The sequence below is a fragment of the Amblyraja radiata genome, chromosome 20 (genome assembly GCF_010909765.2).
Source record: "Amblyraja radiata isolate CabotCenter1 chromosome 20, sAmbRad1.1.pri, whole genome shotgun sequence".
In the NCBI taxonomy this organism is placed as follows: domain Eukaryota; kingdom Metazoa; phylum Chordata; class Chondrichthyes; order Rajiformes; family Rajidae; genus Amblyraja; species Amblyraja radiata.
The window spans coordinates 25,580,508-25,595,261 of record NC_045975.1 but is presented as its reverse complement, the minus strand read 5'-3'; the positions used below and the strand labels follow the sequence as shown (position 1 = coordinate 25,595,261).

General features: G+C 43.6%; 1 protein-coding gene across 2 annotated transcripts; it reads right to left on the bottom strand.

The window, feature by feature from the left end:
- On the bottom strand, positions 1 to 14,754 carry uevld (UEV and lactate/malate dehyrogenase domains). 2 transcript variants are annotated; one of them, XM_033039102.1, is made up of 12 exons: positions 14,676 to 14,754; positions 14,336 to 14,420; positions 12,988 to 13,053; positions 11,699 to 11,862; positions 10,063 to 10,198; positions 8,420 to 8,538; positions 7,347 to 7,452; positions 5,834 to 6,004; positions 4,309 to 4,482; positions 2,073 to 2,166; positions 1,025 to 1,148; positions 1 to 304 (listed from the first exon to the last, which is right to left on the bottom strand). In XM_033039102.1, the coding sequence occupies exons 1-12, from the start codon at positions 14,715 to 14,717 to the stop codon at positions 140 to 142; spliced, it is 1,446 nt and encodes a 481-aa protein (XP_032894993.1). In that variant the 5' UTR covers positions 14,718 to 14,754; the 3' UTR covers positions 1 to 139. The 2 variants fall into 2 exon arrangements, with proteins under 2 accessions (XP_032894993.1, XP_032894994.1); XM_033039103.1 differs by lacking the exon at positions 14,336 to 14,420 and having other exon boundaries at positions 14,676 to 14,732.

The window sequence follows — 14,754 nt, the reverse complement described above, 5'->3', positions numbered from 1 at the left end:
AGGTCAATTGGCTTCGGTAAAATTGGAAATTGTCCCTAGTGCATAGGATAGTGTTAGTGTACAGATGATTGCTGGTCAGTGCGAATGTGGTGGGTCCCAGGGCCTGTTTCCGCGCTGTATCTCCGAAGTCTAAAGCAGCTCAAATCTTCAGTTGCTGAAAGAGGTTTTGGAGAGTTGCTGCACTGTTCTGCAACATTTCTTCATCTTGCTCCGATATTTTTGGCGCACTTACACTGACCACTCCAGCCCTGGTTAGTGTACATGGCAGGCTGAGGAACACCTCGCTGCTGATTCCGTACCAGCCCTGTGGGAACAATGCACTGGGGTTAATCCTTAGTGTGACAAAGAAAACCAAGGAAAGACTTAAAACGCTGGAGTAACTCAGTGGGTCAGGCAGCATCCCTGGGGAACATGGATAGGTGACATTGTGGGTCACAACCTTTCTTCCCGGTCAGGGCCCTTCTTCAGACTCTACGAAGACTTCATAGTCTTGGTAGACACTATATACTTTTCACTGGCATGTGTAATATTTTACTGTTGTAATATCTCCAAATATTGCAAACAGGTGGTGTTGGGGCAAGACTGCCCATTGAATGTTGCAGGACTTGTCATGCGAAAGAAAGACCTTTACTGCTCTTCCTTCCAAGGTGGAAAAACCTCAGTTCCTCAGATAAAAACATCACCTATCCATGTTCTCCAGAGATGCTGCCTGGCCCACTGAGTTACTCCAGCAATTAGTGTCTATTTTTGCGAACCAGCATCTGCAGTTCCTTGTTTCACCAGTTTTAGATATTTGAGTGAGATATCCAGTGAAAGTAAAAAAAAAAAAAGAATCCTTCAGGAATATTAATTTTAAACTGGAATCCATGAATCAGCATAACCAGAGCTGGAGGGAAGCTACCCAGAAATGCACTGAAGGCAAACAGTTGGACCGACACTTCCAATCACCAATGCAGCAACAAAAGTTGAATTATTCTCTATACCTGGTCATTGCGGACTTACAACCTAATTATGTTCCACTCACCTTCACCAGCGTGGAGACAGAGTGCGAATGATCCAGATTTCTTAAGACAGTCTCAGTTAAATCAGTCACGGACAAGCCAACAGACCACGACCTTTGACTTTTATCCTTTAACCCTTTAAAAGCCCTAGAACATAAAACAAAGCATTCAAATCCATAACTGCAGTAATATAATTGACAAGTTTTATCCCCAGCTGTGAAAACAGAACAGTACAGTGCAGGACCTCGCCCATTGGCCACAATGTCTGTGACAAACATAATGCCAAGTTAAATTAATCTCCTGTGTCCATACCTCTCCATTCCATACATTCCCATACTGCTATCCAAAAGCCTCTTGGATGTCACTATCGTATCTGACTCCACCAGGATAACTGGCAGCACATTCCATGCACCCACCACTCTGTGTAAAAGAATGACCCTGTACATCTTCTTTAAATGTTATCCCCCTCACCTTAAAACTATGCCCTCTAATCTTTCCATGCACGTCTGAAAACTATTAGTGAACCCCAGCAAGAGGTTTCTACTGATAAAATCACTAATAAAGTATTTACACTTAATGTCTAGTTAATGTTTATGTTTGCAGTGTGTTGTATTGAATTGAACCAAGGATGCATTTCAGACACGACCGTCCACGCCAGTATGCTGGTGGAGCTGGCAGCCTCACAGCGCCAGAGACCCAGGTTCAATCCTGACCTTGGGTGCTATCTGTGCTGAGTTGCCACATTCTCCCTGTGACCACGTGGGTTTCTTCCAGGTACTCCGGTTTCCTCCCACATTCCAAAGGCTTGCAGGTTTGTAAGTTAATTGGCATCTGTAAATCACCCCTAGTGTGCAGATCATGTGGATGAGAAAGTGGGATAACATAGAACAAGTACAAAAAGGTGATGGTCTCTGCATGATGATCAACCTCAGTGGGCTGAAGGGCCTGTTTCCATGCCGTACTTTTCAAGCAATTAATTCAAGTAGTGAATACCACTTAGCCTGTGGGAAAGTTGTCCTTCATATATGAAGACAATAAAATATGTTTACGTGTGCACTCAAATAAGTGTACCTGTATGCCTGCTGTTTACATGTTTCATGGTCCGTTACCATACCCGGGTTATTATTCTGGCCATTATCCCCTTCCAAGCCTTTCCACACACACACTGAAAACCAAGGGTAAAACCAAATGTTTATAAGAATTATCCTTCTCAAATATTTTTTCATTCCCTCTATATCAAATCCTCAAAAATAAAATGAGTGTTTTTGAAATGAGTCAACACATTCCCAAATATGCAGAAAAATCTAGAAGTGTTTTGAAACATTTACATTTCTCAGATTGATAGTCTACAGTTAGTATGCAAAACAAAGCTCCAATGGGAACCTTGCTGGGAGACAATAATGGGGGAAAATATTTTTTTCTGAAGAAGGGTTTCGACCCAAAATGTTGCCTATTTCCTTCGTTTCATAGATGCTGCCTCACCCGCTGAGTTTCTCCAGCAATTTTGTCTACCTTCAATTTTCTGGCATCTGCAGTTCCTTCTTAAATATTTTTTTTAGGATTGCTATGTCTGACTTGGAAAGTGGACCTCATTCTCTCAATCTGAGTTAATACAAATCTTCAGATTCCACAAAAAAGACAATTCCTAAATCAATAACAATTCCCAACATGCCACAATTAACAGCTAAACCCATTAGACACCAGGATCATCTAAGATATAGTGCATCCCATTCATTGAATTCATATGGGTTGGGAGGTTATCTGCTCTATTATGTGGAGGGTACAACTCTTTCTTAGACATACTGTGCATTCAGAAATTATTCAGGCCCCTTCACTTTTCCACATTTTGCTACGTTACAGCCTTATTTTAAAATTGATTCAATTCATTTTTTTAATCATTAATCTACACACAATACTTCAGAATGAAGAAGCGAAAACAGGTGTTTAGAAATTTTTGCAAAGTAATTGAAAAGAAATAACTGAAATATCACATTTACATAAATATTCAGACCCTTTGCTATGACACTCAAAATTGAGCTTAGGTTCATCCTGTTTCCATTGATTATCCTTGAGATGTTTCTACAACTTGATTGGAGTCCATCAGTGGTAAATTAAATTGATTGGACATGATTTGGAAAGGCACACACCTGTCTATATAAGGTCCCACAGTTTACAGTGCAAGTCAGAGCAAAAACCAAGCCATGAAGAAATTGTCCGTAGACCTTCGAGACAGGATTGTGTCGAGACACAGATCTGCGGAAGGGTATAAAACAATTTCTGCAGCATTGCAGGTCTCGAAGTCATTCTTAAATGGAAGAAATTTGGAACCACCAGGACTCTTCATAAAGCTGGCCGCCCGGCCAAACTGAGCAATTTGGGGAGAAGGGCCTTGGTCTGGGAGGTGACCAAGAACCCGATGGTCACTCTGACAGGGCTCCAGAGTTCCTCTGTGGAGATGGGAGAACCTTCCAGAAGGACAACTATATCTGCAGCACTCCACCAATCAGGTCTTTATGGTAGAGTGGTCAGACAGCAGCCACTCCTCAGTAAAAAGCACATGACAGCCCGCTAGGGGTTTGCCAAAAGGCACCGAAAGGAGTCTCAGACCATGAGAAACAAGATTATCTGTTCTGATGAAACCAACATTGAACTCTTTGGCCTGAATGCCAAGCGTCACGTCTGGAGGAAACCAGGCACCGCTCATCACCTGGCCAATACTATACCTACGGTGAAGCATGGTGGTGGCAGCATCATGCTGTGGGGATGTTTTTCAGCGGCAGGAACTGGGAGACTAGTCAGGATTGAGGGAAAGATGAACAGAGCAAAGTACAGAGAGATCCTTGGTGAAAACCTGCTACAGAGCGTTCTGGACTGGGGCGGAGGTTCACCTTCCAACAGGACAACAACCCTAAACACACAGCCAAGACAATGCAGGAGGTAAATTAACCTAAAAACTCGCATGTCTTTGGGACATTGAAGAAAACATGAGCACCTGGAAGAAACCCACGCAGTCACAGGGTGAACATGTAACCCCGAGGTCTGGATTAAACCCGGTTTTCAGGCATTGTGAGGCAGCAGCTCCACCAGCTGCACCATCCATGTTGGAGGTGAATGTGAAAAATTAAGGTTTAATACCTGTACAATACGTCTAAGAAAGAGTTGTACCCTCTACATCAAGTTAAGAGAGCTGGGAATAGAGAGGAAATGACAACAATAGCAGGGCACATAAAGAACCCACTATAACTTTATTTGAATTATCTGTCAGTAACCAGTCTAATAACAGTGCAGTGACTCATGAAGTGCATACCTTCATTACCCCCGTGCTCTCCAATGATCCAGGCCTCCGTTTCAGCCGGTGACATTTTCACTGATTTCCCCAGGATGTACTGGAAGCGGCGAGTATCCAGATTACAACCTGTCCCAATCACACGATGCGGAGGAAACCTACTCAGCCTCCAGCTCACATATGTCATCACGTCAACTGACAAGGCAAAAGACAAAGGTTAATCACCATGCAACGTAACATGTGGTAATTCAGCCCATCTAGCATGTGCACACGATGACAGAGATATTAATGTTTTTACAAAATTCCCCATTCTCTCTGCTGCCCCTGCTGGAGGGAGGGGGAGGGACTATAAAACCAGGAAGTGGTGTGCCTCAATCAGTCTCTGCAAGTGGTGTGCCTCAATCAGTCTCTGCAACTGGTGTGCCTCAATCAGAGCTCTGAATAACACTGAACAAATGTCTCCACAACTGTGTACCCATAATGTGGTTTGAAAATGAAAATATGGTTAATTTGAGGAAAAAAGCACTGCCTGCAAATGGTTGTTTGGGTTGAAGTAAAAAGGCACCCTCTCTCTCTCTCCCCTCCTCTCTCTCCCCACTTCTTTCTCTCCCTATCCCCCTCTCTTTCTCTCCCCCCCCTGTATCTCTCCCTTTCTCTCTCTCTCCCCTCCTCTCCCCATCACCCCCCCCTTTCCTCTCCCCCCTTTCCTCTCCCCTCCCTCTCCTCTCCCCTCCCTCTCCTCTCTCCCCCCCCCCCTCTCCTCTCCCCCCTCTCTCCCCCTCCATCCCCTCCCCACCATCCCTCCCCTAAACCCCCCTCCCCTCCACATACCCATACCCCCTTCCCTCCACCCTCCCTGCTCCCCACCTCCCCTCACCTCACCCCCCTCTCAGCACCCCCTCTCCCCCCCCCCTCCGTCCTCCCCCCCCCTCTCTCCCCTCCCCCACCCTCCCCTAAACCCCCTCCCCTCCACCCTCCCTCCCCTCCCTGCTCCCCACCTCACCCCCCTCAGCACCCCCTCTCTCTCCCCCTCACTCACCCTCTCTCTCTCTCCTCCCCTCCTCCCCCACCTTTCCCCCCTCACCCACCCTCCCTCTTCTCCTCCTCTCCACCCCCCATCCCTCTTGCCCCTCTCTGTGTGTCTCTCTCTCTGTCTCTGCCCCTTCACGTTAGTGTGTGTGACGCTGCATGCCGCCTCCCCCCCCCCCCACAACCGCACGTTGGGGGAACAGACCCAACGGGTCTGCACTTGGTCTAGTATGACAATAAAGTCCCATTGATAAATAACATGCAGTATGGAACACCTATGATGTGCCCAATACAACAGCTATTCTCTGAAATTGAAATAGGCTTTAAGCTCCCCCCTCCCTCACCAAACACACACTTTATCCTGGATTTTCCACAATATCAGACAACTGGTAATGATTTTTCTATCACACATCACCAGCATCAATACTCCATAACACTTCCTGTACAAGTGTTATTACCTCCGACTGCCTTATAAATCCTCTCCCCCATCTCCCAGTGACATCAGCGGCCTGTGTACCTGGCTGGGAGGCAATAACAAGAACACAGTTGGGACTGTGTTGCACGATGTTGGGGATGATATTCCTGAACAAGTCCACGTTGCTCTGCAAAGCTTCCAGGTAGGACTCCTCATCACCCCAGGTGTTGGCAGTGACGATCACCACAGAAGAATCTGCCGATTTCGAGTAATCTGGAGGGAGAAAAGTGTCATCAGTTCAGGGAAGGGTCTTGAACAAACCTCTGGAAAAAGCCATGTGCAGCAAATTCATGTGCAGATGTCTCCCTGTTGTTAGTGAGGCTGCTGGAATCAAAGGAGCAAACTCTACTGTAGCCAACAAAGTGTTGAAGGGAAGAAGATTTAAATCGACTAATGAATTAGCTGTAACTCGACCCCAAATGTGTTCTTTGGTCATTTTGACTAATGACAAAATCTTACACAAAACAAATTCCCATAGGCTGTGGGCCGAGGAGCTTTTTCGTTCAAGTTCGTGACCCAACTCACGGAACTACCTGAATTTTTAACATATTGTGTAAAAATATATAAATCATACCTGGAACTCATCAAGACCAAAACCTGCAAATGTTTTTAAAATATGAGAAAAAACTCAAATTTTCCGAGTAGTAATTGCCCAATCAATGCACATTTGACATTGAGGTCGGTCGCAAATTGACCAATCCCGCGTTTTGTTTTATGGTCGCTCTGCCTCCTCATTACATCAAAACAATAACAAGGTTTTGAAGGAATAAAGGTAATGCGAACCTTGTTTTGTTTTTCAATTGATTTTATCTTTATAAAGTTATGATGTGAACTGTTAAATAAAAATGAGCAATAACAAATGTAGAACAAGGGTTAGGGCCAGTGTCAGTCGGTCAATCTGTCGGTCGGGCTTGTCAGTAGGCTGATGGATGCTGTGGAGGATCTGTCGGGCTGTCGGGCCTCAGGTGGGTGGTGAGAGTTGGACCGGGCCTCCCGTGGGTGGTGAGAGTTGGGTCGGGCCTCCGATATATATATATAGTATAATAATATGGTTTAAATAGACTGCAGCACGGAAATAGGCTCCCCATGGTGTAATATGGGCATTGGATGGCGCTTACTTTTTTGAACTCATTTTCTAATTAGTTTAATTAATTAATGTGCAACTTTTGGTACTGACGAGTTATTCTCAATTATATTTTATCTAAATCTGTGCAAAATTTCATGTAGTTCCAAGACATGGGTCATGAAAGCTGATTTCTAGACACATTTTTGATGCTCGGCCCACAGCCTACCCGGAATTTTAAAAGTGAGCTTTGGAAATAAAGAAAAGCACAAAGATAGACACAGGGTCTGGACCCAAAACGTCACCTATCCAATTTCTCTGGAGATGCTGTCTGATTCATTGAGATACTCCAGCATTCTGTGTCCACCTTCGGTATAAATCAACATCTGTAGTTCCATTTCATTACTAATTTTCAAACATTTGATTAGGATTGTTTCAAAGTTTGTTTAATGGAACAAAAACATTTTCTACTGAATTTTTCCAATCACAAACCTCTGCTGAATTCAACTTTGGGCAGATGGAAGATCTCCATGTCCAATGTTCCACTCTTCACTGTATTTTCTGTGGTAGGAATAAATACTATTTTTTCCACAATATCCTAAAAATGGAAGAGAAAAACAAATTTGCATGATTTAATTTTTCCAGTTTTCCACCTTACCCCTCCATCTTTTCAGTGGATACAAACACCAGTTGTATCAAAGGCACAAAATGCTGGAGTAACTCAGCGGGTCAGGCAGCATCTCTGAAGAACATGGATAGGTGACGTTCCGGGTCCAGACCCTTCTTCAGACCCCGAGTCACCTATCCATGTTCTCCAGAGATGCTGCCTGACCTGCTGAGTTACTCCATCATTTTCTGCCATTCCTTGATAAATCAGCATCAGCAGTTCCTCGTTTCTACATTCTGGTGTAGTGAACTGTTCAGTATAACATTCATTCTACAGGTTTCAGTCTAAGATGTCAGTTTTAGCTGGCCAGTTAACTGTTATCTAAGCTGAGCTTAATGCAGTGTCAAGGTGAGATTCACATGTGCCTTTCCCACTCAGAATCACTGCACATTGGAACCTGATTGACCAACTGTCTAGTTGCTTGAACAGATGAAAATCGACTCCCACATCCTGTGACCCTCTCCAGCCTTGACCACTTTCGCCTACCCACTCTCTGCTCTCACTTGTTGCCTGTGGCTTTATCCTGACTGCCCCAAGAACATTTTCAATGTGGTTCAGCAAATCTTACCAAAACCCTGCAAGTAGTGACAACCTTGGGGAAATCCACCTGACCTCCAAGAGACTGACCCAGCCAGGTGTTTAAGCTCCACAGAAACCTTCCTTCCTCCCTCCTCCTTCATCCACCCTCAATCCATCTCTCTTTCAAATGTGTGCATTGATGCAGCTTCTCCGTGCATATTGCAAGTGAAATCCACGTGGCAGCAATTTCCACATTACGATCACTTCCCGACTAATGAAGTTTCTCATGTACAACAAATACCATACACACCACCAGCGAGTGGTACTCCAGCCCGAGATCGATTATACGCATGGAGTATGCGTGATTCGATTGCTTTACCTTCGCCAAGATGCTCATGGTGCACGCCATTCCCAAATCACCAGTTCCGAGCACCGTGACTTTGCTGGGGTGATAGTCGGCAGCTTGCATTGGTGGCTCAGCACTGATATCAGAGGCACCTGTATGGTACGAATAAGATGGTATCACACATGCTTAATCTTACATATTTTGGGAAAGTTCAGTTTAACTTTCCCTATTTTCTTCCCATCTTTCCTCACAGTACTGACAAGTATCTTTTGTTTCTCCAGAGATGATGCCTGACCCGATGAATTACTCCAGCACCTTGTGTCTATCTTTGATATTAACCAGCATTTTCAGTTCCTTTTTATTACATATTATATTTTGTTTTTAATGTGTTCACAAGATAAGCAGGAACCTTATGTTCATCTCCAATTGTCCCCGAACTGTGGAAGCTGTTAGGAGTCAACTATTCTGCCAAGTCTGGAGTCACATCAAATACAGACCAGTTAAGTATGGTACACTTTTTCCTTCAAAGTAAATCAGTAAAATTATAACAGCAGATCATAAGGCCCAGTTCTAGGCTGCTACATAAAGCTGTGTTGTTTGTTCAAGTTCAGGGCCAGATCATGAAAAGATCACACTATTTTCATTTAAAACTCATTTCAAATCAACGCATAACTAGAATGCTCAGCTATACCTCGTTCACTGTCCAAGCAATTTTATGTCTATTTGCAGGAAAATCTGAGGCCCAAAAAGAATAAAGATCTAGTGCGATGGCACATGTCACCAGACAAGCTCTGATGGTTTAGCAGTGAACAGTTCTGGGTATCAGACTTTCAATGGGAGCCTTTAAGGCAATTGCTATGGCACTGAGGAATGCAACTAAAGTTACAGTGGAAATTGAAGACCCTAGGTTCTCTGGCAGAGTAAGGAGTTTAGTCTGGAGAAATAAATAATTCAATATTTCAAGTGATGGGCAGAATGAAAATACCAATATTTATCCCTTGCCAAAACAAAGGGAACATGGACTTCAACTCAGACCAGCGAGATTAAAATGAACTACTTAACACAGAGATCAAAATGCATTTGCTTTAAGATGAGAGGGGCACAGTTTCAAGGAATGTTGCGGGTTTCTTTTTTAAACAGAGGATGGTGAGTGCCAGGAACATGTTGCCAGGTGCGGTGGTGGAGTCAGAAACAATTGTGGCTTTTAGATAAGCACATGGATATGCAGGGAATGGAGGGTTATGGATCACGTGCAGGCAGATGAGGTTAGATTATCTTGGCATTGTGTTCAGCATTGACATTAGAACTTCGAACAATACAGCACACGAACAGGCCCTATGGCCCATGATATGTGTGCCGCACATGATGTACATGCATGTAATCCATATTCCTCCATTCCCTGTATATCCATGTGCCTATTCAAAACTCTCTGAAATGCCATTGTGGGCCAAAAGACCTGTCCCTGTACAGTTCTATATTCATAAATAATCCAATGCCCAAGGCTTATGTGGAGCGAGTTGGTGATGACATGTTTTTGGAAATGGATAATTATTCTTGAGAAATAAGTGAAAGAGTGTTATAAAAGAGAGCCTTGTGACTGGATAGATGATATATATTCTGGTGCTTTCCATGTCTATTTGTCTATGCCCAGGTGAAAGTTAATAGAATTTACAAACCCGATGAAATCTTGGCTATGATGGTGTTGAGATCCGTCAAGGATGGAGCCTCAGCAGAGCGTTTCGTATACAATGGTATTACTTCCTCAAACTTTGCGATCATATCATTCAGCAAACCAGTGATATTCGTCTTTGGCTAAAGCATGAAAATTCAATTAGTGCACATGTAATGACTAAAGTAGCTACCTTTCTCTCCTCATTCCCTTTTATGATCAGGTCATATATTGTGCACCAGATAAATCGTAACCAGCATTCTCAGTCACAATGAGAAATGCCAAACCCTTCGGCTACCAAGTACCTACAGTCAGTCTGTGATAAGATGATGTATGGGGAACTTGGCATAATTCACCATTTAGTGATACATTGTACAAAACACCTTGAACCGAGTGATTAAGTTAAGAGTTTTCCTTCCATGAAGTCCTGGCATCAGTATTGATTTTATCCTAATTAAGACACATCCCAAGTTCTCCCTTGGGGGACGGGTCTTCACAACAGGGCACAAGCAAAGCCACTGCCAACCCTCAGAGATCAAAGACGTACTCTCCTACAGTTTAGTTTTTTGTCACATATACCGAGGTACAGTGAAAAGCCTTTGGTTGCGTGCTAACCAGTCAGGGCCTACAGGCGCCATGCCAGCTGCAACCTCACCTCCAGACGAACCACTCTGCCATTATCCCTGGATTCTATCTGCTTTAACCAAATCCAAAGACTAACAGCACACATTTTGTTAAATTCCTAAATAAAAACATCACACCCGTGTCAAACTGAAACCACAGGTAAATTGGAGGAACAGCACCTCATGTTCTATTTGGGGAGCTTACAACCCAATGGTCTCCCCCACTTTTTACCCTTCTCTCTATCCTGTCCCATACCACTCTAGCTCACACCCATATCTCACACTAACCCACACCCCTTTCCCCAGTCCCCCCCCGTCCTCTTCCACCTATATCCTTCTCTCAGGCTTTACATGTCATTGTCTCCTTTTCATCTCTACCCACCTCTCAATTAAAAATCCCCCTCACCTGCATTCACATACGACTTGCCTGGCTTTGACCCATCCCCACCTCTCTTCCAGCTTTCTCCCTCTACTGTCATCAGTCTGAAGAAGGGACCTGACCCAAAACTTCATCAATCCACACCCTTTAGATATACTGCCTGACCAACCGAGTTACACCAGCACTGTGAGCTCTAGGCACACAATACAACCCTGTCACTGTTTTTCGTTGTGTTTAGACACAGCATGGAAACAGGTTCTTTGACCCACTGAGTACATGCCGACCTTCGATCACCCATTTACACTAGTTCCACGTTACATCACTTTTTCATCCACTCCCTACACGCTAGGGGCAATTTACAGAGGACCAATTAACCTACATACCCACCCATCTTTGCGATAAGGAAGGAAACCGAAGCACAAGGAGGAAACCCACGCTGTCACAAGGAGAATGTGCAAACTCCACACAGAAAGAACCCAACGTCAGAATTAAACGGAGGTTTCAGGCGCTGTGAGGCAAGATCCACAAGCTGTGCCACTGTGCCACCATTGTGTTGACGGACTTTTGTGCCAATGTTTCCTGGCTTTTCTGAATTCTTTGCTGATCAAGCCAGAACGATGCTGGGGATTTTGATTTCTTACATGACTCCAGTGTTGCAGGTATGGCAAATAGATGCGTCCCCCTGTGTCCACATGCTTTCCAACGCGTAAGACCATCTTGGATGTTGGTCTCAGGAAACACAAAGGAGGACCAAAGGGATGAGAGTCAAGAATCCATATTCGAATAGGAATATTATAGGGAAATCCTAGATGATCAAGGAAAGAAAATCATATCTGAGATTTGTATCTGATCAAGCAAATTACACAGCCCACCAACAAAATCCTAGAAACGTTCATTACAAGCAATGAGACATGGAAACCAGGCCAACAGAATATACCAATAAGACCAGAAGGCAGCCTAGATTGGAGGGTTTCAGCTACAAAGGAGAGGTTGGATAAATTTGAATTGCTTTCTCTGGAACGTCAGGGGAGACTTGATTGAAATATATAAAATGATTACAACCTTTCTCCAGAGGGGATATGTTCAACACTAGAGGGCATCGCTATAAGATGAGAGAGGTAAAGTTTAATGGAAATGTGTGGGGCAAGTCTACGCCTGGAATGCATTGCCAATGGTGGTGGTGGTGGAGGCTGATGCGATAGCAGTGTTTAAGAGGCTTTTAGATAGACACATGGAAGTGCAGGGAATAGAGGGACATGGATCGTGCAGGCAGATATTCAGCACAAACACTGTGAGCCGAAGGGCCCGTTCCTGTGCTGTACATGTTCTATTGAAGTTTGAAATATATAAAAGCTACAATGATTGGGCATCTTGTAATAATAACAGCAACTTAAATACAGTAAAGAAAACATATTTAAAATCCATTCAAGATAAACAACATTCATAGATAGGCATAAAGGCAGAGCCAAGCAAAGCTTGTTTTCAGATTGTCTTGGGAGAAACAAGAGAAAACATGAGCCTTAATTAAGACCATGGCCATTTTAATGAATATTTTTCTCTTCAGCATAATCTACTACATGCTTAGTAGCAATATTAGATTGTGCAGACCTAATAATCTCCAGATGATAGATTATGGTTGAATATTGGACTCCTGTTTTTGACAGGCATTGAGAACCTCAATATCCAACAGAAACCTGTCCCTTTTTCAACATGGAGAAGGGACTTGTGTAAGAACGAACTGCAGATGCTGGTTTAAACCGAAGATAGACACAACAAGCTAGAGTAACTCAGCGGGACAGGCAGCATCTCTGGAGAGAAGAAATGGGTGGCGTTTCGGGTTGAGACACTTCTTCAGACGATTCTCTCCAGAGATGCTGCCTGTTCCGCTGAGTTACTCCAGCTTTGTGTCTATTATGGAGAAGGGACTTACCTTGATGTCGTACTGGAATGGTTCCAATTATATTCAACAAATCTTTCTGCGAGCCATCACTGAAAGCTGAAATTTTAACACATGTTTTTTTAGTCCCATGAATCTGAGAGAATCTCACAATTTCAGGATGTAATATATTTAGTTGAGGGTGCAAAGTGTCTCAATTTTTGCTTTCATCACAATGCAGAGCTCTTTATTCACAAACATAACTATCATGTTCTTTATAAATCAACACTTTGAAAGAAAAAGAAAGACACAAAGTGCTGGAGTAACTCAGTAGGTCAGACAGTATCGCTGGAGAACATGGATGGGTGGCGTTGCTGGTTGGGAACTTTCTTCACGTTCATGTCATCTATCTAATCAGAATAAGGGCCCCCTAACCAGAAAACAAACAATAGAGGGTCATGTGGGGGATGAAGCACAAGTCATAACATAAAACATAGAACAGTAGCACACAGGAACAGACCCTTTGGCCCACAATGTCCATGCAGAACATGATGCCAAGTTAAACTAATCTCTTTTGCCTGCATGCGATCCAAATCCCTTCATTCCTGGCATATCCACGTGCTTGTCTAAAAGAAAATTAAACCCCACCATCCCTGGTAGTGTGATCCAAGCACCCATCACTCTGTGTAAAATCATTTGCCCCGCACATCTCCTTTAATCTTTGCCCCTCATACCTTAAAGCTACGCGCTGTAGTTTTTGACATTTCCACTCTAGGATAAAGGCTCCGATTGGCTACCCTATCTAAACCTCTGATCATTGTATATACTTCTACCAAGCCAACACTCAGTCTCGAAAATACCAGAGAAAATAATCCAAATCCATGTACAGCAGTAAGGTGACAGTCTCCATTTAGGATTTATGTAACCTTATGTGCTTCAGGACAAATAACAAAAAAACTCTTGAATTGACTTGATTCTTGAGAAGCCCAACTTTTGTAGGAAATTGTGTGAGCAAGGTTCTACAACAAGAGTAACAACACATGCCATAACACAAGTCTATCATCACTCCACAGGTGAGTGTCTGAAGAAGGGTCCCAACCAAAAACATCCTCCGTCCATTCCCTCCATAGATGTTGCCCGACCCGCTGAGTTCCTGCAGCACTTTGTCTTTTCCTGCAGAACTGTGTTCCACGGGATAAAAAATACTTCCTAATTTATTGTAATATTTCAACATAGCGATCCTTCATTTAATTGAACACATATCAACATGCAATACAACTACAGAGAAAAGTATAAAAAAAGTTCTGATTTGATTGGATAGCATGTAGAATAAAGTTGTTTTGCTGTACCTCAGTACACATGGCAATAATAAACCCAGAAATAAAACAATTGTAAAGCTTACTGTATGTGTCCTGTGAAGATTTAAGATCAGGGAATTTTTGATGCACATCCTTCATTTCATTGATTGTTAAATCCCGGAATTTATACTGAAAAATAAATGCCTGGTCAGAATCTCGATGAGATGCAGTGTGCGCGCATCTGTGGCATACTTTTTCTCTTCCCTCTCACACTCTGCCCATCCCCTTCACGCTGCGCCAGTCCCCTTCCCTCTCACACTTTGTCTCCCTCCCACCTACACTTTACCTGTCTCATTCCCTCTCATAGTCTCTCCTCTCTCACACACAAGGTCGATTTCCATATGTTTCCCCTCTCACCCTGTCTCTCTCCTGTAACTCTCTCACCTTCCCCAGTTGTCTCTTCAGTATCTCCTCATTAAACGCCATGTCCTCTGGCTCCTCTACTGCTGCTCCCTGACTTCCG